Consider the following 25,887-nt stretch of genomic DNA (forward strand, 5'->3'; position numbering starts at 1 on the left):
GGAGACAGCGAAGCAGGTAGAGCGCAGTTAAGGAAATGCGAGCCAATCAGAATGAGTTCTGAGCAGGTGTTTAAAACAGGTTACAGGTTGGTTTTGTGATCAATACGAGTTTTGAAATATTTAAAGAGCGGGCGTGCTGGTTCTTCTTTGTTGGTGTGTCTCTGATTCTCAGTCAGGCCGAGAAGACGGAGTGTGACGTAATACAGAAACATGTAAACCTACATACATGCCACCTCTGTTGCAGGGGATGAGTGAATTTACAGATTTAAACACACACACATGAATGGTGTGAGTTCATGTACAGTGTTAAGTACAGCAGAGACACACACATCTTCCACACAGTGAGATATGGGCCTGGCTGAATAATTTCAATCTTCTTATCAGATAGAAAATATGGACAGCACTTAAAAGCTCTGAAGTGTATCACAGCTATAAATCAAGTTCACCCCCCTCCTCCTCCTGCTGTCGTCATTCTCTCCTTCCCTCTTGTATCTTCCACTCCTCCTCATCCCTCTCTCCTCTCGCTCTATCCTCAAGTTTCTCCGACTTTCCACTTGACATCCTTCTTCTCCTCGGTCACTCCCTCCTTTCACTCCTCCTCTCTCCAGTCTTTTAGGGTTAACTCTAACTGATGAGGCCACCGTGCATTGATCGTCTTTGATTAAATGGATCTTCGGCCATCTCGCTCTCTGTGGTTTATTATGAGACCCAGTGTGCTCATTACATTACAGAGAGGCAGAGGGACACGGTTACTGTTGCTACAGTGCTGCAATGCAAATAAACCCACTGCAGTCTGCATTTTAAATGCTAGAATTTCAGATTTGAAAATAATGTTTAACCTTTAACAGACCATATATAACAACCAGCCTGTTTACCATTTACTGTCATCCAGAGATGAAAACCAAAGCATTACAGCTATCACTGTTAGGACCCTGGCGTGGCTAACTAGCATAAGCATAATGCTTAGCATACCATTACTTATCCATCCATCTTCTCCTGCTGATCTGGGTCCGGGTCAAAGGGGCAGTAGACTTAGCAGAGGAGCACAGCACTAGGACATCCTGAAACACCTCATGGCAGAGACAAGGCATCCTGGTCAGTGTGGAGAAGCAGCAGATACCCTACGGAGGGTGTATCTACCCAGAGCTCATGGTAGCATGTGAGGACAGCAGATTAACCATTAAGGCTTTAGTTTCACACTCAGCTTCACCACAGCACACCAGTACAACCAGTCCACATCACCACAGAAAATAAACCTTTACATTTGATTTACAAGTTGTGCTAACAAAAATGTTTAATTAGCTAACTTCAGGTGTCGGTAAGGTATCACAGAGGCATTCAAACTGATATTAGATGATGTCTCTGTATGTGTTTACAAGCAAAGACACTTTTCAGATGATAAAATATTCCCAAATCTCGTGCAGTGATGTGGTGATGTGGTGATGTGGACTGGCTGTACTGGTCTGCTGTGGTGAAGAGAGAGCCGAGTGTGGAAGTAAAGCTGTGCAGCTATGCTGCTGTGACCAAAAGAATGAGATACAAGTGCAGCAGACTCACTGTGAGCCAGTTTTGACAGGATTGGACAGATAACTGGTCTCAATGATCCTGTTTGTTGGAGTCAGTTTTTACTGCAGGAAACCACAAAAACAGCAGCTGCACAGTTTTGCTGTTGATTTCAAACATTTCATTTAAGAATTGTTATGATGAACTTACAATAAGAGGTTTGTCATGTCACATCTGTCAAATCAGTTCTGATGATGTTTCATCTGGACACACCTTCTTCTTCCCGAGACTCCGTCAATGTCAAACCCAGAAAATGTAGTTTGCTCTCACGAACAGTAGAAACGAATGCAGTGTTCATCTAGGATCTACAGTGAGAGTGGACCGCATCTTTTTCTGGAACAAAGCAATACGCGTCAGATAACTGAGTGAAAATATAACCAGGATAAAAAACACAAACAGGAACCGAGACCAAAATTTCTCAACTTTTAAGGGTGTTTGCTTCCAGGTTTGTACAAAGTATGGATGATGTCAGAAATAATGTCATGAATACTTTTTTATTTATTCCAAATAAACTCCAGACTGCATCCTGTAAACAGAAAAAGATGAATGACTGTCTCATGTAAAACCAGACTGACTCTGTGATTTTTGAGATCAGGCCTCTGTGGGGGTTCTCGCCATCTGCTGTAGGATTTACACCTTTTCTTGTGTCTGCAGAAGCTTCTTTCTGTCGGGCTCTATGTTCGAGACCACAGTGATGCTGCTGAATGAATTCGGATAAGTATCTAAAAATCTAAAGTGCCTAAAACTAAAGCACAGTGTGTATTTGTACTGCTGTGCAGTGTAGTACAGCATGAGCAAAGGGATTAGGAGAAGTAGGTCCTGACTCCGTTCTTCCTAATCTCTGCACTCCCTTTTCACGGCAGCATGCTGTGAGCATAAACATCCAGAGCTTCCCCTCAAAAGGATGAGCAGTGCTTCTGGCAGGTACAACAAGGGAAACGCATCAGCGGGCTTTTAACAGCACACTGCATGTAGTGCGCTGACTTAAGAAGACAACAAAGTCAAGTTAAAGTGCTGCTTTGTGAGGAGATGTAGGACAAAAACATCCAGTTCACGGTCCTACGTTTCGACAAAGACAAATAAATTCATTTTTCTACACAGACACAACAAGCGTGCCGGAGAAACACTCAGACGGATAAGATGGACGTGACTGTTTGATCACTGATTTATGAAGATGTGTCCAACTCCGAGCTTCCTGAATGAGTGAAAAAAGGCAGAGTGCTTGTGCCTGTTGGGGAATAACAGAGTTGGTCATGATTGTGGGAGTTATTCACAGATGTACTTTTCCAAAACCAACAATCCAGCAAACTGGCCTGCTTCAGTCAGCATTTAGACAGATGTACAGAGAAGAAAATGCAAACGTCTCAATGGAGCCATCTTCGTTTGGAGTGGAACCGTCTGAGAGTACACACCGTTACTCCCCGTAGTTAAATAATTAGTGCTTTCCCTCCTCTGTCATACAGTTGTCGGGTTTCAGCTGACCACTTTAGCCTTTTCTAAAATAAAACTGAACAGCCAAAAGTAGCAGGACGCTGCAGGACATAAAGCTCATGTAAAGATGAGCACAACGCTGATGCAGCCGTTATAACAGATGTGTCTTCAGTGCAGCTGATATGAAGCTTGGCTCAGGTCACCAGATACTTTCAGAGCATCTTTTCTTTACACTTTAAACTCCAGAGGTGACCTCCAGGGCTGGAAATGAAGCCAGCAGCTGCAATTCCTCTACTGTCCACTAGAGGCTCCAGCAGTGAGTCAGTCTCCATAGACTCCCATGTTGAACCTTTGCAGCAGAAATAAGCATGTTTACAGCCTGATGCTGTTTTTGTCTTTATAGATAATTTCTTTCGTCACGACACCTGCAGAGGGACAGAACTCACCTGTTTAACTTGGACTGTAAACAGGATATTTTGAATATTTTTATTGAGCTGCTGGTTTTGATAAACCTGATTATTCCTGGTTGTGTTTAGCTGCTGATGGATTCGTGTGTTAAACACAATGCCTCATCTTCTCTTTCTTGGACTAAAATAAACTGTGCACTTTGTCCTCTTAGAGTGATGAAAAACGCTGCTGTGCTGTGAAGATGGAAATGATTCGCTCCTCTTCACACTCTGTGAGTGGCAGGCTGAATCCCAAACCTCCTCCTGGGTTTGTTTTCAGATGTGCCACATGTTTGGCTTCCTTTGATATTTGGCGAGCCCCCGTACGTCTCTCTGATTTTCTGCTTTGGCTTAGCATGAGCGCTGAAGGAAGATGACATTTTGTCTCAAAGACGTCAGCATCGTCTCTGTGGCTCATCCTTTTTTCAGTCTGAGAGCTCCTTCCTTCCTTCTCTTACTCTCCCCCTCGCTCTTGTTTCCTTGCTTCCTCCAATCTGTGCTTGTTGTTCTTTTAATTTACCCTCCGTCTCATCATTTCCACCTGTTCTTCAAGGAGATGTGCCTTTGCCAATGTTTAATGTGCCCTTTCAAATGAAGATAATCGAGAATTCAGTAACACTCTTCGGTGATAATGGAACCGCACTGCCTCTGGGAAACTGATGAAAGAACATTTTGCTTTTGTTTAAACATTGACCAGCGTCGTTTCTTTTTCCTGGAATCAGCGCTGTGTGCTTTATGTGTTGCAAGTTCAATCATTCTCCAAATGAGATTTCCGTGTGATAATGGAACACCTACCGACACAAAATGACTGGCTCCATGAATATAAAGCTGTGGAGAGAAAATCTTATGCGTGTCGTAAGCCATCTCATTAAAAACCAAACCAGTTGCTTTAAAAAACGCTAAAGATAAGAACAGCAAAAATGGGCACTGTTACTTTTACATGCCATGATCTGTGACCACCATCTCTTGCTCTGAAACTGAACTCAGGGCTTGTGGTTAATTTGGTGATTCTTCGGGTTTTCTCTCTGTTATTGACACAGAACTTAAAGTTAATCCCTTAATTCCATAATCCCTGATGACTCCGATGTTTAAACTGCACCATGCACTGCCCATCTGCAAGCCACTTTGCAACCCACCTCGTCCCTCTGAAACACACTGAAGTAGAATACACGAGACAAGGTTGCAGGACTCTTCACGACGATAACGAAGATGATTAGTGTTGCGAGAGGGTGTACTTAATAATCAGGCCCCATGTTATCTTAATGACCTTATAGTACCATATCACTCCATTTGACCAAGGGGTGGCTGTAGCTCAGGCGGTAGAGCAGGTCATCTATTGATCGAAAGATTCGAGGTTCGATTCCTGGCTTCCCCTAGTCTGCATTAACCCCAAATTGCTCTCTGATGCATCCATCAGAGTATGAATGTGTGTGAATGTTACTTAGAACAATGTGCTTGTGTGAATGGGTGAATGCATAATGCAAGTTGTGTGAAGCGCTTTGAGTGCTCAGAAGAGTAGAAAAGTGCTATATGAGAACCAGTCCATTTACCATCACTTTGCTCTCACACTGCAGGCTTACTTGTTGTTCCTAGAGTATTTAAAAGTAGAATGGGAGGCAGAGCCTTCAGTTTTCAGGCCCCTCTTGTGTGGAACCAGCTTCCAGTTTGGATTCGGGAGACAGACAGTATTTCTACTTTTAAGATTAGACTTCCCTGACCACCCTGGCATCTTTCCTGCATGCGCCCTGCACATCAACAGCACAAGCTAAAGGGTCCACACAGTTCTATAAAATACAACACCAGTGGGTTTTGATGTGTTAGTATGTGATCAGCTGAGACAAGAATGTGTTAATAGTAAATAAGCTGGTGTGCTCACTCAAAGCAGCAGTAACAGGACATTTGTCACCCTCACCCTTCTCTTTCTTCTCATTCGACAGGACGAGCCCAAAGAAACTGCTGTCCTTTCTCATATCTTCTGCTCTCTCTGTTGTCTCATATCTCTTCGCCCACAAACTCCGACCTCATCAAAGACACTTCTTTGTCCCCCACCTCCCAGGTAAATTCACCTGTATCGAGGCTCGTTTCCACCTGGAGCGTCAGATGGGTTACTACCTGATCCAGATGTACATCCCCTCTCTGCTCATAGTCATATTGTCCTGGGTTTCCTTCTGGATCAACATGGACGCCGCGCCCGCCCGGGTGGGCCTGGGCATCACCACCGTGCTGACCATGACCACGCAGAGCTCCGGTTCAAGAGCGTCTCTGCCCAAGGTGAGGACAAATCACTCGTTATTGTAGTCTGCTTGGACTTCATGAACATACCTTATTTCTAATTCATTTATTCCTGGACTCTTAGAGAGCAGCTTTGCATGATTCACAGTTTAAAATAATCCTTTCTCAGTGCTTGTCTGAAACAAGCTGTTTTAGCTCCTCCCCCTTACAATGACCTTCCATCTGATTGTCTTCCCCTTCCATATGGAAGGTATTAACAGCAGGAGGGTGCAGCTTTTACACTCATAGCCAGGTGCCTGAGAATACAATAATATCATATAGACGTCATACAGAGGTACGAGTAGAAAGAAACTGTAACGCTTGAGGTTTTGGCTCATTATTGGAAACTGGAACAGCAGACAGGAAATAAGAAACAGCAGAACGGAGCCACTTTAAAGGTTTGTATTCCTTAACCCTGTAACATTTCACAGGGTTGTGTGATTTTTTGAGACCTCTGTGTCATTAATTATTTTTTTTCCTAAAAACTGCAAAAATACATAAAAATAATAATAAATAAAAACATTTAAAAAAAACCCATAAAACTCCTATATCAAGAATTTTATTCATATGATAGCTTGTAATGATGACATACAAGAAAGCCGCAGGATAATCACAGAATTAGCTATTTTATGCCTTTTATGTTCCAGTCCAGTGTTTATAATAAGCTAATATTCTACTGCTTCTTCTTCAGTACTTAACTCTGTATAAAGACAGAAACAAAATCATCTTATTCCTGTGATGAACTTTCAGGTTTGAGCTGATAGTTTATCCGTAAGCTTATTTTCACATCTGTTGACTTTTACCTTTACAGATATTGTTTTTCATCCGTCACACCCCCAAAAACACCAAAACAAAGTAAAATATGAAGCAACGGCAGGAAGAATTTGTATGCATGACGTGCCGTTTAATGACAGATGTCTTTTCATCCCTGTTGGAAGGAAGGCCTACAGCTTTTTCTGATAATTAAGGGACATAAATGACAGAGGCAGTGACAAAGACGATGTAGACAGAGAGGAATTAATTGAAGAAAAGTTGGAATGAAGGGAAAAGATAAATCAATGGGAGGGAAAGAAAAATTTCCTTTTCCCTGACAAATTAGAGACAGAGTGGAGGGAAGTCGAGAGGCAGACAGATGGAGGGATGAAAGAAGGAAGAATTTAAAAAAAGACCTTTAACAAAGAAGGTTCAAGGAGACAAAAATGGAGACAATATGTTTTAGAAAGCGAGAGGAATCTTTTACTGTCAGGGATTTTCAGATTAAAGTGAAAAAATGGTCAGGGTCTGCGTGAGCTAGTAGGATTGTATAATTACGTCCAGGAAAGCTGTAATCCCCAACACAAACACACACACACATATACACACTCTGTTGACATTAGGTGCTTCATGCGCTCTAAAAATTGAACAAGTGAACCATGATTCCTCTGCAGTTCAGCTGTCACAATAATGATCACACAGCACAGCTGAGCTTAGGTGGGCATGCTGCTCCCTCTCTCACACACACACACAGACACACAGTGTTCTGTGAGTGTTCTCACAGTGTTCTGTGTGCGATTGATAGCAGACACACACACACACACACACACACATATGGCTCTCTTCAGATGTTTCTGCTGCAGCTTGTCAGATCAGAGCAGATGGAAGTGGACACGAGGCGAGATCTCTGCTCAGCTGATCATGCTGTCCATATACAGCACAGTACACACACAGTATGACTCTCTCCACGTCTACTTATCGTACCATTATTGGGACACATGTTGTTGTACCCTCTAAGCCCCAGCCACAGACCTGGGGCGGCTGCAGTTCACCTGTAGCAGTGGACTTTCAGAGAGGGGCTGACTTCACTGATTCAGATCAGGGCGCTCTCATCTCAGGGCTGCAGATCCTTTTTGTGAGAAAGTACAGACGTCGCAGAAATATGCAGGCGTTTCCTTCGGTTCTGCTGCTGCCAGGATACAAACAGCGGCTATGAGCGTTACGGCCCCAACCGAAAGACAAGGAACCAGGAGAGGTGGGGTTGGCGTAAGCTTCTCAGCAAAACCGACTGCACGCCTCTGTCTCCACGTCTTCACTTTTATTTCCTTTGCCTTCTCTGCTCAGTTAGTTTTAAGCCCCTGAAAAATGTCTGATCAGGTTTAGGAACAGCTTGAATACATAATAACCCAGCGTGTTGTGACACGTGCGTTTAAATTTCTGAACAAGCATCCCTCTGTGGGGAGCCAGGACCAAGACCTCAGTACCAGGTTATGAAAACTTTGAGCCCCTTCTCTGACACATCAGGGATGATAACTGGCTGTGTGGAAACTACATCCTTCTTTAGTATTTATGATGATATTTCTTTTCTGTCTCTCAGTGAAGAAAGGATCGATGCATTGACCTTCTGACAGGGAGCTCAGTTGCGTGATGCTGCATGCATGAACAGCTGATGCCCCGTCAGAAACCTTCAGTCCAGTCGTGACTCGATGCTGAGGAAGCCCCTCTCAGAGTTCTCAGAGTGCTGCTGAGTCAGCAGAACTGTGCTGGAAATCTGAACAGGTGAAGGATGACTGCGGGGAGATCTGTTATTAATCCAAGTTTAATGTCAACTTTGGTGAAATTAAAAAAGAAGGATGGTCAGATTATCTTACATTACAGATTAGCACAGAAAAAAACATCATCTGTTCAGTACTGAAAGATGATCTTTCCATCCATCATTCCCACATTTTCCCGTTCCATGCACGTTGTATTCCACTAGCCCACTTCTCAGTTTGTCCTCTCATCCTGAAGACTTGATATGGAGCTTGCTGATCGGGCCACATATGAACCGGTATGCTTCAGTTATCTGTCGCTTTTATCAGGATGAGGTTAGCCTGGGGACATTTTGTAGATGCGTGAAAGGATTGAAACTCCAATCTGTTGTTCCCAAGTGTTCACACTAGACTATCCAGCTACTCTACTCACGTGCCCCAAACGATTTCCAAGCTACCCCATGCCTTGAATCCCTCTGTGAGTGGGTCACACAAAGACGGGTAGAAGCTAGGCGTTGCCTCCACCCACACGGGCTACGTCAGCAGTACGTCACTGTGCTGTGCTGACCACGTTCCTCTCTCACGCTGATGTCACAGCAATGGAGGGTGCTATCTGGGCCAAAACAACCATGTCTGATGCCTGAGTTTTAGGCTCCTGTGGATTATTCTTACACACATTTTTACCTCGTTATTTCAACCTGTGGAAACATTCAATGCAATATGATTATGGCAGAAAATAAGGGAAAATCCCCCCTCAGTATTCCAGACACTTGCTCAGTCTGTCAGCACTTTCAGCTCACGGCCCGCCACTACTTCTTCTTCTTCTTCTTTTTTGATCCTTGCCCTGTGAAGCATGAGTACAGTAACGCCGCTTAAGCTGCTCAGCAGGTCACTACTGCTCAGTTTGTCTGTCAGGAGCTTTCAGCCTCACACAGATCATACTGCAGCACCGAGCTAACAGTCGCCTGTGGACACAGTAAAAACACACGAGTCACTCTCAGGATGTAGAGCGTGAGTTTAGTGTGCTTCAGTCCTGCCAGATTTCATAGCTAAGCAGAGTCTGCGAGAGCTAATTTAAGAAATCTGTACCAGCAGCATAAGGAAAACTGTGGTCACTCATAACGCTTCATGTTGGCAGTAAAACAAAAACAGCATCAGGAAATAAAGTGTTGTCCAACAGTGTGGTGCAGACTCTCTCTCCATCTGCTTCATTTACCTCGCTTAATGCTCTGCCTTCCCAGAATCAGCACCAGAGAAGGCACTATTTTAGAGAAGGGGTCATTCAAAAGCTTCTTTTACTTCTGGATCTGCCCAAGTTTATGAACATAACCATACAGTCCAAAATAAAGCAGCACAGGAACCAAAGCTGACCTCTAAAATCGTCCATGCTGATTTTATGAGTATGTATGAAAAGGTAACGTGTGTGCTGGGCAGGATTTGAAGATTGTTTCTACTGCTTCACACAAAGGAGGAAAAGCTTCTTTCAGTGTCTGTGAAATCATTTTTGTGGGAGAGTCATCCCCGTCTCTCTGGCTGGATGACCATCACCACTGAGCGTTGAGGCCTCTCGGCAGCTCGGGGAGGGAGTCGCTCAGGCGTTCGAAGATAAACGTTTTCATGAACGGCACAAACGAGCACGAATCACAGCGAGGTCGAACGGCGATGATAAGCACTCTGTGTTTGTGTAAAGTGATCCAAAGTCATAGTTTAATTGGATTTTAAACGGCTGATTGTGGGCTTCCTCTCTGCGAGACAGACCAGGTTCTCCCTCTCAGGCTGCACGCTGTAATTGCGTTTGGAGATGAAGAGTTGTAATGACAGGCCGGGCGAATGCACTCGAATAAAGGTACTTGGCGGGCAGATAGCAATCATACAATGATCCAACCAGACTTCATTTAGCCCGTGTTATCTGGACAGTCCTCGCCCTGGCCGTCTTGCTGTAATTTCACTGGTTCTGTGAGCTAGTTGGGCCCAGTGTTGTGTTTTACGTGCACCTGGCTGTGCATGCAGTCAGGTAAATTTAATAATGTAGTGAAAGCACCTTAACCTCGTAGTCTAAGCTCAAGACAGTGGAAATACCTTTACACGTATGCCTTTATTGCGATAAAGATACAGAGCATCACTCATTCCTGTGCACTCAGATATTGCAGACAAATGTATAAATGAGTACAGATTATCAGACCACTATGAAATTAAAGTATTTTAATGTATTTGGATGCTTAGATTATTTTACTTTTGCACACAGAAATCAAATTATTTCGCAAAAAACAAAAACTACCAGGGTAATGATTACCCCTGAAGCTAACAGTCCATTTAGCTGGACAACAGCCTGCAGTCATCTACTGCAGTCTTCACTCCTCTCCTCAGTAATCCCAGCCTGTTCTTCTTGGGAGAACCTCTCGGGCTCAATGAAAAGGTCAGTTTTTCAGGAGCAATAATATTCACCCTGTTCACTGTTGTTTTTTCTGAAATCATTCTGCTATTGTGTGCAAACTGGAAACATTTATGCTTTCTGAAGGAAACCAGTATGTTTATAAAATCCTTTTCCTCTGTTAAAAAGCACTTCGCCAAAATCTGCACATTTCATTGGGGAAACAGCTTATTTGGATTTTTAGGTCGTTTGTTTGAGTGACCAGGGGAAGCTCTATAAGAACGGCGTATTGCTTCAACAATAGCTTACACTGATCGGTAACACTTACTAAAGTCCCAGTGCCCTGCTGCCAGATAAAAACATACACCAACCATAACTTGACTGCCATAATTCAGTTCAGTTTTATTTATACAACGCCAAATATAAGCGACAACAACAGTCACCTCAAGGCGCTTTATCCTGTAAGGTAGACCCTACAATAATACATACAGAGAAAACCCCAACAATCATATGACCCCCTGTGAGCAAGCACTTTGGCAACAGTGGGAAGGAAAAACTCCCTTTTAACAGGAAGAAACCTCCGACAGAACAAGGCTCAGGGAGACGCGGGGCCATCTGCTGCGACCGGTTGGGGTGAGAGAAGGAAGACATGATAAAAGACATGCTGGGGAAGATAACTCTGAATATTAACGGCCCCACAAATTGTTGCAGTCTTTGATTTAACCTCCTAAGACCCGAAGTCTTCCGTGGCATGCCTTTTTAATTACTCTTTGATCTTTGGGCATATTGGGACCCGATGAATGTAAAAGCAAAGAATTACCTTTTTTTTTTTTTTTTTACCTGATTTTTGTTTCTAAAAGAAATGAGATCCACATATGATAATATTTGTTTAAAATTTCGATAGAACAGTGGCAGTATATTGTCCTCGTAAGTGGATATTAGGCCGCTGTAGGGCAAGGTTTAGTATTTTGGTCTAGACAACCCAAAATGTAATGTCCACATATGTGGACGCCAGGTCCTAGGAGGTTAAATACACACTGTCACCCATCAGTCAGTGAACATCTGTTGTGAAACCTCGAGTTGAGGGGTGCAGCCAGCTGTGGTCACAGTCCAGTGATCATACCCTGGTTTATCTTTCTGTCCTAATAATGATTTTAACTTATCAAATTTACTGAAAGTAGCTGAGCTGAAAGTATGATAAAGTATGGCGAGTGTTTACTGAGATCAGGTTAGCAGTAGGCTCAGTTTCTGACTTTGATACAAGCAGAGGACACACGGGTTCACTTTTTCCTTTTCAGACTTTATGCATTAAAGTCTTTTTGGAGGGTAAATGAAACATTATAAAATAAAGTGGAAAAATTAGCAGAAAATACCAAATTTCAAACGAAGGGAGCGTCTCCTGAGATCTAAAACCACAGAGCTGAAAATAAAAAATAATGTATTTGTTTCCACATATATCATCTGATTTATGCACTCATTGTCAGTACAATGACTGCATAAATCATACTTATCTGCATCAGTTACAGCAATAAATGTTCCTTTATGAACGCTTATTTTCATGTCGCAGGAGCATCATTTGGTGTAAATTGGTCATTTGAGAAAACATTTGGAGTTTAAAGTCATGAACTGAAAATGAAGCCGACTTTACAAACTTTCTCTAATCGACTGCCTCCAGCCTCAAACCAAACAGGGTGAAATGATCTTTAGATGCTCGTTAGATTTTATTAGGGTTTCTTTTTTTTATCAGCAAGTCAGACACGACGCACAGAGACCCTCTGACGGCCTCTTCTTTCTCATCTCCACTAACAGGTGTCGTACGTAAAAGCCATCGATATCTGGATGGCCGTCTGTCTGCTGTTTGTGTTCTCGGCCCTGCTCGAGTACGCCGCCGTCAACTTCATCGCCCGCCAGCACAAGGAGCTGCTGCGCTTCAGACGGAGGCGACGACACATGAAGGTGAGCCGCCTTGAGCGTCCATGGCACGGCCTCACCTTTAAATTCATGCATTTTTACATCTCCGCACCGAGTCTGTCCTTCATGCAGAACTCTGATGAGTTATATTCAAGACTTAGAATTTGTTCATATCACAGAGGTGTCTCTGAATAATCATAAAATTAATACGAATCATTTTGGGCTTCTGCTTTTTGTTCTTGACCTGATTTGGATTAACAGAAAGGGATCTTTGGAGAGGAAATATGAAACCAAAGTTGTTTTATTGATGGTCAGTTATTTCACCAGTCCCAGCACGAACCAAAGCACGAGAGAAACTAATATTTTAGATCTACAAATGTGCAGTTTTTACAGATAAAAATGGAAACTCACTTTCAACGCAAGAAAACAGTGTGTGTGTGTGTGTGTGTGTGTGTGTGTGTGTGTGTGTGTGTGTGTGTGTGTGTGTGTGTGTGTGTGTGTGTGTGTGTGTGTGTGTGTGTGAGAACATCAAAATCCCAGCTCTCCTCCATCCTCAGGCCTTCTGAAAAATTCACGGCGTGTTTGATATTAGCTTTTTCGCAGGCAACGCTCGTCATCACCGGGCAGAAACACAAAGCATCAATGTTTGATGGGCAGAGAGCCGAGAATGATTAAAGGCTGAGCCGCGGAGCAAACACAGACGAGGCTCATAATGGATCCACGATGTAAAAGAGAAGAAAGCACACATTAAAAAAGAAACTCTGCTGAGCTCTCAAACTTTTGTTTGTGGAAATGCAGCAGTCAGAACAAACAGTGCCGAGTGTGCTGCAGGGTTTTTGTGTGTCTGTGACATCACGTGCTTTTCATCCAGGTAGCCTTGGAAAAATCATCCCAGCGTGTTTCATTGATTTCTGCTCAGATTAAACACGTGTGGTCAGTAATCAATCAGAAAACCACATCCTCTGCTTACAGATGTTCATATACAGATGTCCCATTAGTTAATCTGAAGAAAGTCAAACCTTTAACAAGTATGCTAACAAACATTACAGACATTTTTTTTATTTATTAAAACAGTAAGCCACGTAGAATAAACAAACTAGTGTTTATTTTTACGTCTGAGTATTAATCCATCCATTCGCAGCTTCCTGGTGTTGTTAAAAAATAAAATGTTGAGCTCTTGTAGGAAGTGACACGTATAAAATCTGCCCCAGGAGCTGGCTACAATTTGGGAGAGCCTGTGAAAAACATACAACACTGATTAGATGTTTTTATCACTAAGAGGTGGATAATCACATCAGCAGCCTTCGTCTTTCTTTGTTCTGACATCACTGTGAAGTCAAAAACAAATAACTCCCAAAACAGTCTCCATTTTTCATTAACTGTCAAACTGCCTAAAAACATCTCTTCTGATGAAACGAAGATAGAGTGGAGACCTGAAAATGTGTCGCTTTATTTAATTCCTCAACACTGTTTTTGGATATTTGGTTAAAATGACAACGCACAAAGTCAAATTTCCCCCGGAGGACAGTTCAGACGTATCAGAGCCTTTTTTTCTTCTTTGCCTTCTCTCTGCTACTTTCTTAGGTTAGCTTTTATCTTTGCAGCATTTAATCAATCAATCCTATATGTCCAGTTGGATTTATCAGCGCCCGGCTGCTGTATTGAATAAAGAGTAAAGCTGTCAGCCCTGCGGGGAGCTGAAGTGCTGCTTGACAGTGAAACTAGTGGTTTGTGTGGGTGAAGGGCAGGGAAATGCAAACGCCCACAAGAAATGCAACATCGTGCCTGCAGTAAACAATCCATACAGCACCCATTGTGTGTGTGAGAGAGAGATTGTATCGTTATAGCTGGTGAGCATGCATGAATGCATCCGTGGGGGCTGTCGTGCGTTTTGCTGTTGTAGGGCATGTGTTTGTGCTCGCTACTCCTGGAGCTGCCTGATTGAGTCTGACATGCTTTAGCGTGTGAGCGTGTGGTCATGTATTTATGAGGACCTTGTGTCCTCGCGGGGTGACGGAGGTCCTGCCCAGTGAGGCCGTTGCGTTGTAGACATAAGAGCAAGATTAGACTGTCAGTTTCAGAATGAAGGTAATCACGATTTAGGCTGGACATGCAGAAAAAGGCGGGTTTAAGACGTTTGCATTAAAAAAAGTTAATGTTATTAGTGATCATTATTATTAATACTAAAGAGCCTTAATGCATGTTTTTGTGGGTCGGTTCAGTTTTATTTAAATACCACCAAATAACAACAATAGTCGCCTCAGTCGCCTTGTGCTGTAGAATAAAGGTCCTACAGTAATACAGAGAAAACCCAACAATCAGACGAACACCTATGAGCAAGTGCTCAGCAAAAGAGGGAAAGAAAATCTCCCTTTTAACAGGAAGAAACCTCCAGCAGAACCAGGCTCATGGAGGGGTGGCCATCTGCTGCGAAGGGTTGGTGGTGAGGGGATTCAATTCAATTCAGTTTTATTTATATAGCGCCAAATTACAACAACAGTTGCGTCAAGGCGATTTATATTGTAAGGTAGATCCTATAACAATACATACAGAGAAAAACCCAACAATAATATGACCCCCTATGAGGAATCACTTTGGGGTTCAGGGAGGGGCGCCCATCTGCTGTGAAGGGTTGGGGGTGAGGGGATGAGGACAGGACCTTGAAAAGATACCTGACCTGAACCGGGCCTGTTGTGTATTTCCTTGTTTTTTTTAATCATGTACCGACTGTTCTACAGGTTTCCAATGATAAAGCTTCTGTTTGAGTCTACATCCCTAAAGTTTATCATTCTGATGAAAGTCTGCAGGGGTCATGTAAATCCATTAAAAACCATCATCGAGACCAGCACTCGTTTTTCCTGCAGATTTCTTAAAATAGACAGTGAGCTGCCGTGGTGGAGGTTTGGGCTCACTGCCTCTATCAGATTCCAAGAATAAGAACATGAAGCAGGAAATTACCATAATGTTTAACAAACATATGGAAACAGAGCTCTGAGGACTCTGACTGACCCACCTCTGCTCCAGGATCTCAGGCTGTAGTCAGAAGTCGGCCCAAAGTCAGAATGTAAAATCAGTGTAAGACCTTTCTTTGAGCGCACCTGAAAGTATGATGTCATCCCGTGATGTCACGCTTTCTACAAAAAAGCAAACAAATGTTTAACCCATAATCTCAGGAGCAAAAGTTCATATCATTCGACCTTCACGGAGGAGGATCGAGGGGGAGGGGGGGAGGGATTTTAGTGTGGCTTTCCAAACTCAGGAGGAAACTTCAGCATATATAAAAATGTCTGACCCACAAGCAAACAGCGGTATTCCCAAATGAACCCCACTAACGGAGTGTGATTGAATCCTCCCTCCACAGAAATCTCAGTCCACAAAGGCACCGTGAGGGAGAGAGAGAGGGATGGGAGGCCGGTCTGTGGGAATATAGAAAAATAATCCAAAATAAAATATATAAATCTTAAATCCCATTGTGGTAATCGCCAATCCCCCTGAGCAGTGATGGGAGGTGAAGAGGTAGATTAGCAGTCCGGCTGCCGCTGCACTTTCCAGGGAATCAGACACTCACCCCTCTCTCGGCCCTCGAGTCCACAGAGAGAGAGTGAAAGAGGACCGCAGGCTCAGGACTGACCCACATCTGCAACACCAAACCTTTTGCATACGTTTGTTTTATCTCACACTCTCTGTGTGGCCCTGCAATGGAAGCGGGGTGAATGTAGGCCACGTTATGCAATTTGAGCCTTGTACACGGCAGCCCGTCTGTCGGTCTTCCTGCCTTTACATCTGGCCATTCGGAATCCTTAATATTTATTTTAAGCTTGTATTACAAAATAGGTGAATTCATGTTCTGGTGTTCTTATATAACATCATTTGTTTTTCAGTTTTTGTGTCATGTTGTGTAGTCGGGTTTTTGTTGAGGTTGTCTGAGGTGACCCTTCAGTCACCAAAAATCCTCTAATGTCATTTAACAGTTGATGTCTCTGCAGCGAGCGCAGAGTTTTGTATTTTCTTATATAAAAAAGTGTTTATTACATTCATCACCAAGAAAATGTAAGAATCATAAAGTGGAGGGAAAAAATATGTTAGCATGTATCAGCCTGCTTAGAAAGTGGGCGACTATAAAGTTATCCATGCAACAGTCTCTTCTGCATTTTCACACCACAGCCAAAGGTTTAAATAAAGGAAGATTCATGTGGGAATAGGATACTGAAAAATATCAAAATTACAACAATTTCTATATTAAAAACAGAACTAGGCTGTTATTTTTAACTATTTTGGTGTCACTAATATTATAAACTACAGTAAATCAGCCTGTTTTAATTCAGTTTGCAAACATGTCATATTTGTTTAAACACATCACAAAGACTTTCTGCTGGAAGTCAGATTTAAAAAGTTTAAAAGTTTCATTTTTGGAGATATACGTCCAGAGTTAAAATGTTTCTCTGTGCTCACCTTTAATCCAAATCTTATATATTTTTCAAACAAAACTTTCTGAAAGAATTTTCATACACAGAAAGGTACCTGATTAATTGTAGACATATTACAGTATATGAAAAGTATGCAGGGACAATGAATATCTGAATAAATCAGTCAGTGCTTTATTCAGAGCTCAAAGCTTTAGTGACAAACGGCTTATTAAATACATCTGAACTGCTACCAAAGTAATGTTGGCGAGCTTTACAGAAAACAACTCCGGGATCAGTCAACTCATTTTGCGAGTACAGTAACCTGGGATACCACTGGTCGATATTTTCTGGATGTCCACCATCTATATTGTTTTAAACTCCATCCTGGAAGGATGAAGGTCAGCTCCTCCCAGATCTTGATCTCGTCTTATTGGCCTCTTGTTGAGTGGAGTCGGACCGAGCCAGCCAAACAGCCTGAACTCAGCGGCCTGAACTCGGTGGCCTGAATCCCACAGCCATAACCCAATGGCCTGAACCCGATTTCCCAAACCTGGAGACCTTAACCTGACAGCTTAACCAGCTTAACCTTAACCAGTGGCCTTAACCTGGCATCCTGAATCCGACAGACAGCCTGAACCCAGCGACCTGAACTGGGCAGCTTGAATTTTATGGTCTGAACGCTGACAGACAGCCTGAATCCGGCAACCTGAACCCCACAGCCGTAACCAAACCGCCTGAACCTAGCAGCGTGAACTCGACGGCCTGAACCCGACATAAGAACCCTGCCTGAAATAAAAGGTGCTTACCTAAGTCAAATATTTCAGGAGTGCACTTATGTAAATCTACTTACTCTCCACCACTTGTGCACAACTCATCTCATCACAACACCTTAACAACAAGAGGCTACAAGGACGTGTAAGGACGCAAAGAAAACAGAGATCAATTCGAGGTATTTGCATTTAAAGCAGGATTTTGCTGAGAGGTCTGCATAATTTGGTGGAAATGGAGGAATTCTTCAAAAGTATAAAACAACTTAAAATTCAGCTCCTTGGGTCTTTTTACTTTATTTCAGGCACAATAAAAATGGAATAAAATGATCCCTTAATAAATGTATGAGCACCCTCAATAAGATCATCACCATTAATCCCGACCGCTGTGAAGGAAATCTGATGACAACGAAGCCCCGTCGGCACACAGCGAGTGAGAGGCGTTCAGTCCTTGGGCGTCACTCGTTCTTAATTAACCTCTCTGGCCAGTGCTTCTAATGTGACTCTAATGTGATCCACAGCCCTCCATTACGGCTGCGAGAGGGCTATCAGTCAGGTTTAAGCTCGCTGCAGAGGAAACTGTCACCGCTGCGCTCCAGCACGCCTAAACCTCACTAACACAGGACTGCTCGATCAAATCTAAATTCCAGCTGAGATGTAAAAATAACCGCAATCTAACCATGATTATAACCTGGTGTTTTAGAAGCCCAGTCATTAGCACAGTTAAGTCCTGTCCTCATATATTTACTGCATTTGCTGTCCCAGATATTGTGATGTGATTCGATGATAGGGTCTTTTGTATTACTGTAGTCTTTACCTTACAGTATGAAGCACCTTGAGGCAACTGTGATGTGGAAATAAATAAAACTGAATGAATGAAATGAAATGTACGATAGCTTCAGGTCATCACTGATGATCATATACACCTCAGGCTGTCTACTTGTCAGGAAGTGACTATGGCTGGATTAAAGGGTGAAGTGTTAAGTAATTAGCTAATGCTTCCTACCTGCATTAGACAGATAAGCCTGTTATGCTAAGGCTTTAGGGAAAACAATGGTTGGAGTCTGCAGCACAGCCTAAATGATTGTGACTATGTGTGATGAACTTACCTGGTCACTTTGAGGATAGCAACCAGGTCTGTAACTTTGGCGATCCAATATGGAGACTTAAATAAGCTAGAGTCAGCCTGCTATCAGTTTATCTGTCATAAATCAGCGATTAACTGTGATAAATTAACAAAAATCACAAATCTGTTGAATTTCTGTTACATAGAAACGAACTACATTCAGAACCTCACAGAGAGAAACAGAAGTTCCTCCACAATAGTGACAAGAGAGTCCTTACTGCAGAACGGCCATCCAACTGACCTAAAAAAACTAGAATACGAGTTCCACTAATCAGCTGGGACCTCGTCTCTCTGTGTCGGACTGAGATTGCTTGGAGACAGGTTGCCTCCCACTAGGTGTTATTCCACTTAAAATTCTGAAAGTGTGACATGTTCCAGGGAAGGCGTTTGCCAACCAGTTACAGGAGAACACAAAACTCTGGTAAGATAAACAACTTCCTTACGCCAAACAGAGGCTCTTAGTATTGCTGTTGTTGAGTTGTGTTATTATACCTCTGTTAATATAACAGAGGTATAATATACTTTTATTTTGGACAGAGATTAATTTCCATGATAATCCAGAGCTGCTGGAAAACACTCTGTTAGTGCTAATTAATATACAAATGAAAAACTAGAATTTCACTAACGAAAACAAGAGTTAAAGGCAAGATCACTAAGCAAAATAAAATGTAAAATGATTGGTTTAAAAATCCTTCTAAAGACATTACAAGCATCGGTTTCACCCGTGTTTCCTCTACAGGTACCACAAACTGGTTGGAATTATCTACAGGGACCAAACCAGTTTGTGTATCAGGCTGTAAACACGTTTATTTCTGCTGGAAGGTTTTAACACGGGAGTCTATGAGGGCTGACTCACTGCTGCCCCTTCTGGTCATTAGAGGTTTTGGCTTCTTAGTTTGATTAAACTTTGAGGTGTGACTGCCAAACAGGTGCCCTCGCTAGTCTAGAACTAGTTTTCTCTGAGCTTATTCGTACAGATGTTCAGAGCATCTTGCTGCATTAGCATGAAAATTAGTGCATCACTTCCAAGCACTGACAGCAGCAGCTTATAAGGTCACAGTAAAAACTTCACAATCAGCGGAGGGCCAGCTGGCACATACACAGAGGCACATATGTGACACCAGTGCACTCGTACGTGTGCTCAGTCAGTGCCGTGACACTCGGGCCGGTCCAGAGCGAGAAGAAGCAGGATTCAGATGTTGCTCGCACATATAAACCTTCGTATTGGGACACGTGAGGATCTGTGGTATGAGTTAAATACACTTCTTGAGGGGTTCCTGTCATCTAGTGGAGTGATTCCTTTCTGAAAGAGAATAACCATCTGTGCTGACTTTAGCCCTAATATACATTAGCTGTGTTTTAAGGTAATTACAATGGTGAGCACATGCCTTCCTCTAAGTGTGGTAATTGTCGTAGGACGGTACATTGTAATGGATTAGAGTAATTATTCCCCAGAGCGGTTTGTTTCCTGCCATTCTGGCTGCAGCAGAGATGAAGCGCTATGAGCTGCAGCTGAGTACAGTTGGAAGCCGCTGCAGTCTGAGTGAACAATGTCCTCGAGGACTTTGTGGCTGTTATGCAACTATTGAGATGCATGCTGTAAAAGTGCTTTGAAGCATCAAGTGCACATATACAAAAGTGAGAGTGAAAGGACAGCCAGCTTGTGCCTTGATTTCTTGGGGACTGGAAATCTTTGGCTGAAATCAGCAGGTATGCAAATCCAAGTGAAAGCCGCAGCCTGCTGTCGCTCTGCTCCCCGCCCCGGCTCGTATTTCAGCATCGGACGGAGCTGTGTTTGCGGCGCAGGTAGCCACAGCAGCAGCAGTTGGAGGAGTCCAAGTTGTGCTGATTTCTGTGGTTTCTACTCTGATGTTTTATTGATTTGTTAGTGACACTGATAGTTCGGGGACAACGAGTCAGAGAAAGAGCAGAAGCAATTGGACTCAGGATACCTGCTTCAGAAGGACGTCTAATTAGAAAGACAGAGCGAGAGGGCATCAAATAGACAGATACCGCAGCCCTGTGAGAGCAAACGCTGCTGCCAACGTCCACGCAGAGAAACATCCCCCCCTGCTGGGCGAGCACAGCTACTGCATGGGGATCAGATCAATAGCGCTACTCATCCTTGAAGGATAGGCCCGCCTGGCAGCAGCTCGCTTGTTTAACACAGTCAAGCTCTCCAGACTGAAAATGAGAGCCTCTTTAGAAATCAAAGGGAAGTCAAACATTACTGCCTTTGCCTCCGCTTCAATCAGGACTGTCTGCAGTGCCTTCCCTTACAAATTCTCATTAGTATTAAGATGAAGAGAGGCCTTCGTTAAAAAATTTTTTGTGAATTATCCACTGTGGAGTGGAGTGGCTCACATCAGATGCATTAAAAGTGACTGCCCTGCGTTACATCCACAGTCAGAGTAACACAAACACTCAAGCACATCAAAGCAGCAAGCGACTAAAGCACACGACGGTCCTCTCCTGCGTCTCGTTCACCTTAAAAACACGAGAAAAGAAGGAGAGCAATGAGATGATGCTTCCTCCCCTGCAGCCTGGTCGGCCTTCTGGGAAGAGAGATGTGCATTTGGAGAAGAGGCCTGGGGGACATGACCTCCCCGCTGCAGCCTCCGTCCCACTGTTTTATAATGACAGCGCCTTATTAGGGAAACTGACATCCTGATTGATCGGCTATAATCAGCTCGTTAGCCATGATTACTCGTTTGGTGGGGGGGGGGGGTCGACATGCTGGTTTCTCTAAATGCCTTGATCTCACAGGCTGTTCGCCAGCTCTGAGAACAAAGGCAGATAAGAGAGCTCGGGGATTAGGAGGCCCAAAGAAGCGCGGTGTGAGCGATGAGCCATACATGGCGGCTGAACCTCTGGATTGACAGGCCGGCTGTTGAGTGGCATTCGGCATTTTTCCTGAGTCCCGATCAGGAAAATCAAGCAAAGTAGTGATTGAAAGTGCTTATAGCCCCTGTTTTCATCAAGCTGCTCAGTACAAGTACAGATTTGTACTGATCACACTACAACATCATGCAAATTTTTATTTAAATATCCATATTTATCTGCTGGACAGGGAAATGTGCCGACCTCTCGCCCTTATTGTAGTGCTGAAAGCCTCGGGATTAGTCAGACATGAATTTGCATGAGGCTCTCCATGTTTTCTCAAGAATAAAAGGATGACCTCTTGGCCAAGAGGCCATCCCGTACACTGTACTATCTATTGTGAGCTCCTCCTGAACTGGTTTCTACCAAAAAACCCAGCCTGTAAAAGGAATGAAACCAGAACAAGGACATGTAATCCTGATTAAACATGTAATAAAATGGAAATCAGCCAATCGCACAGATAAGAACCTCATATGTAGATGACAATAAATGTGTGAGCTCATGGACCACCACGATGTCTCAAGCTCAAAATAACACAGAAAACATTTTTACCATTTCTGTGGACGGTCAACCTTCAGCTTCAGAAACTGTCCTCACCTGCATTAAAAGCTAATACCAGCATGAACACTAACTGACACCAAAATGCAAACCTCAGATTGAGTGAAAAGGTGACGCGACTTCCCCGAAAGATATTTATGTCACACACGGTTGAAATGCAAAGAGAGGAGATACAGGAAGAGAGCAGCAGATCGTGTGGTTCATCATTCCAGGTCACACAGGGCACTCCAATATCATCACTGCCAAAGTTTTACAAAACATCATCAGGAACATCCATAAACTTTCCTCGTACGGCCTTCTGAAAAATTTTTAACGTACAGCTCTGCTTTCACTTGAGATGTAAATGAAGACAGAAAACTAAACAGCAGTGACATTTGCAGCGTTACTGAAGTTGGGCTAGCTGGTATATAATGATGTGCTACGTGGGGGCTAGCTACACAGCTATAGTTAGCATAATATAAACACAGTGAAGCTAACTTTTTTTGCTAACGTTTTTCTACTCGATAAAAGTTAACATGAGGGTTCCTGATGGTTAGGGACAAATGCAATTGCATGGCAGGATGCTGTAAACGGACCAAACTTCAGTCAGGAGAACAACTGAGATAATCCATCCACAATACGAGGTTAGTCATTAATATAATGCTGCATGGGCTGGGCTGGGCTGTAGTTACATTGTAAGGTTTTAAAAACTGAGCTTTAAGATGATGATAGTGATAATAAAAACCGAGACAGGCCGACAGTGATCACCGGCTTTTTTTAGGGGCTTGTTCAGATTAAATAGAACAAGATATAAAGCATTAAATCATGTTAAAACACATCATCCTTAATAAATGCAGAGTAGTTTAGACCTGGAAGTAGGGTTCATACGTCATCACTTAACAACCAGCTAGGGGTTCAAATTAGGACTTTTTAATTTGCCTCATTAGAGCATCAGTGTGACAGATCTGTCAGTCTGAAGAACTGTAGCAGTTTCATGTAATGTAGAGGAGCAGAAACCAGCAATCTGTCTGATGATTCGCTGCAGGAAATTTCAGCAAGGGCATTCTGGGTAAACTTCCAGGCTCATGTCACCATAACGAGCATATGAAGGACTGGTTTTTCCCTACCTTTGACACTGTGACTCCTCCTCCTGGGTCAGAATCACAATCTCTGATATATTTGGTTGCAGTTTTTTTACCTGTGTTTTTCATGGAGATATTTTCTGTGCCCAAATCCAGGATTCATCCATGTTGGCAGGTTGTAGACAGCAAGCCTGTTCCCTAACCCTCCCCCCACTAGCAGCTAAACAGATCAGCTGCTAGTGACAGACAGACACCCTGGTCTTTATGAGGAATTTCGTGAAATAACAGGACCAAATTATTTAACAGTTATCATAAATGTTAAGGTTAGCCGTTTAGCTATTAGCAGTTACTGATATTGCCGCTTGTGAAGCTATCATTAAGGTAGCAGCTAGCAGCTGTGTTTAATTTGGGAGCTGACCACAAACACGATCTGTCCAGCCCATGTAACATCTGTAACATCATTATACAAAGCTCATTTAACAGAATTACAGTTAGTAGTGTCTCCAGAGTCTAATCTCTGTTCTCTTAAAGTCTCAGACTGAAGTAGAAAAACGTCTGTGGCTCTTTTTTAATGAAAATGGTCTCAAGTGTTGGTATGGTAAATGACTCGCTTACAGAATGCAGTTGGAAATTATTAATGATTCACATAAAGTTTTACTTTTCTGCTCTGAAACTTCACTTATAAGTATGCACAAGGACACAGGTATTAATATGAATTAACTTAATGACTGAGTGTCAGTAGCTCACGAGTGTACTCTCTGCACTGCTGAAGATGAATGAACAACTGCAATTTAAATGTTCTGAACACCCATGCTCACACAACTCCTGTTTCGATATCTCATTGGCACAAATACACACATTTGCACCTGTAACTACGGCAACTGAAAATAACATGTTTAAGATGGCTGATGTGGGCGTCGTGGGAGAGAATGTGGCTAATCAGAGCTGCAGATGATTGTTGAACATGAAGGTCTCACAGTTTCTCCCATCTGTGACAGATTTTAATAATAAAACTGGGAAGCTCATTTCCGCCACCTGAATGGGAAAATGACTTGAAACTGAGAAAAGAACTTGGAATTTCAAGTTGAGGTGAAATGGCTAAAGGGTAGGCTGTGACGTGCGATCATTCAGTTTCATATAAAGCTTGGTTCCTTGTACTTGTACTGTGATGAGTCACAGGTAAAGAACGAGACCAAGCAACAGCTTCTAAATCGTCATCAGTATCGTTCATCAGGAGCGCAGCAAGCAGCAGCTTCCTGTTTTTTTTCTCGGACATTCAAAGGGTTGTACATGATGAATTCCAGCCCAGGATCAGACTGGAAATGCAAAGACTCGATTATTGATTATTTGACAAAAACCTCCTGAACCAACTGCAACTGTTAACTGCCATGTGTTCTACTCAGAGGCAGCTCCCACGACTTTACATTCCTCAGATTCAAGTTAAGGAGCTGCTGTTTAGTCACACTGCAGATCCATCATGCAGTGCAGCGTGAGGAGTCAAAATAATTGAAAACAGCAACTAGTTTTTTAAAAGTGCAGTTGCCACACCCACACCTGATAACACCTCGCAGGTTTGATGTCTGTGAAATGGGACAGTCCAGCCTTCAGATTTGCGTCACCGCTGTCTTGGTAGAGTTTAATAAACTCAGCCGTCTGCTCTTTGCTATCTAAAATATAACACGACACTGGAGTAAATTCTCTACCATCTCACACTCCTGTTTAATCAGTTTTCTGTTTGACGTTTATTCAGCTGTGTGAAAACTATAACTTTAATCACAGCCAAAATGATTTACTCAGGAACAAATAAAACACTGAAAAAAGCCAAACAATAACATTTTTAAGTTATCTAAGTGACTTATATATCATGCTTAACTTGAGTAGCGAAAGTCCGTGCGGGGTCTGAAAATGATGTGCTCCAGTGTTCTCACCAACTCTAGTGAGCCTTGACTACCCGGTCAGCTATCGAGCTGGTGGGTAACAGACATCAGAGCACTCTTGCAATTATGTGATGTCTTGATAAACCGAGCAGATATTTGAAGTTGACACAGCTGCATTCTCGCCTGAAAATATGTTAAAAGTTTATTTTGTGACACAGAAAGAGTAATATTTCAAGCTCTTTAGTCGTCCTCCTCCGCCATTGATGCATTTGAAAAGTATTTATATTATTATAAAGATATTATAAATACTAGTTTAATGAATACAGTATATCAAAGAGTAATAAGAGTAATATTACAACTAAGTAGCTATAGTTTAGATAAATAGTTTAGATAATCCAGAACAGCCAGATCACGTCCAGAGCTAATTTCTGACTGGATGACTCAGGCCACAAATGAAATGATGAAAAATATTTTGGAGCCCACATATATATATTTTTATATAAATATAAAAAGTGCCAAAGCAGCCTTGGATCTGTGTGTGCTGACGTAACGGACCCACGTTACCACAAACTGAATGACATGAAGAAGAAACTCAGGAATGCATTTGAAGCATCAAAAACCTCCCCTGCAGCTGCCGTGCTTCCTTCTGCCACACAAAACTATAAAAGTGGTGCACAGCAGCATCTTCGACAAACAGCCACGCTAACCTTCTCGG

General features: G+C 42.8%; 1 protein-coding gene across 2 annotated transcripts in view; it reads left to right on the forward strand.

Annotated features, from left to right (window-relative positions):
* The window catches only part of glra1 (glycine receptor, alpha 1), a 128,090-nt gene that overhangs the window by 88,600 nt on the left and 13,603 nt on the right, over positions 1–25,887 (forward strand). For both annotated transcript variants that reach the window (XM_085418118.1, XM_085418107.1), the window contains exons 7-8: positions 5,497–5,711; positions 12,396–12,542. In XM_085418118.1, the coding sequence (XP_085274244.1) occupies positions 5,497–5,711; positions 12,396–12,542 (362 nt within the window). The remainder of the gene's footprint in view (positions 1–5,496; positions 5,712–12,395; positions 12,543–25,887) is intronic.

The sequence above is a fragment of the Rhamphochromis longiceps genome, linkage group LG2 (assembly GCF_057381845.1).
Source record: "Rhamphochromis longiceps isolate RC_006_pf linkage group LG2, R_longiceps_female_GT1.1, whole genome shotgun sequence".
In the NCBI taxonomy this organism is placed as follows: domain Eukaryota; kingdom Metazoa; phylum Chordata; class Actinopteri; order Cichliformes; family Cichlidae; genus Rhamphochromis; species Rhamphochromis longiceps.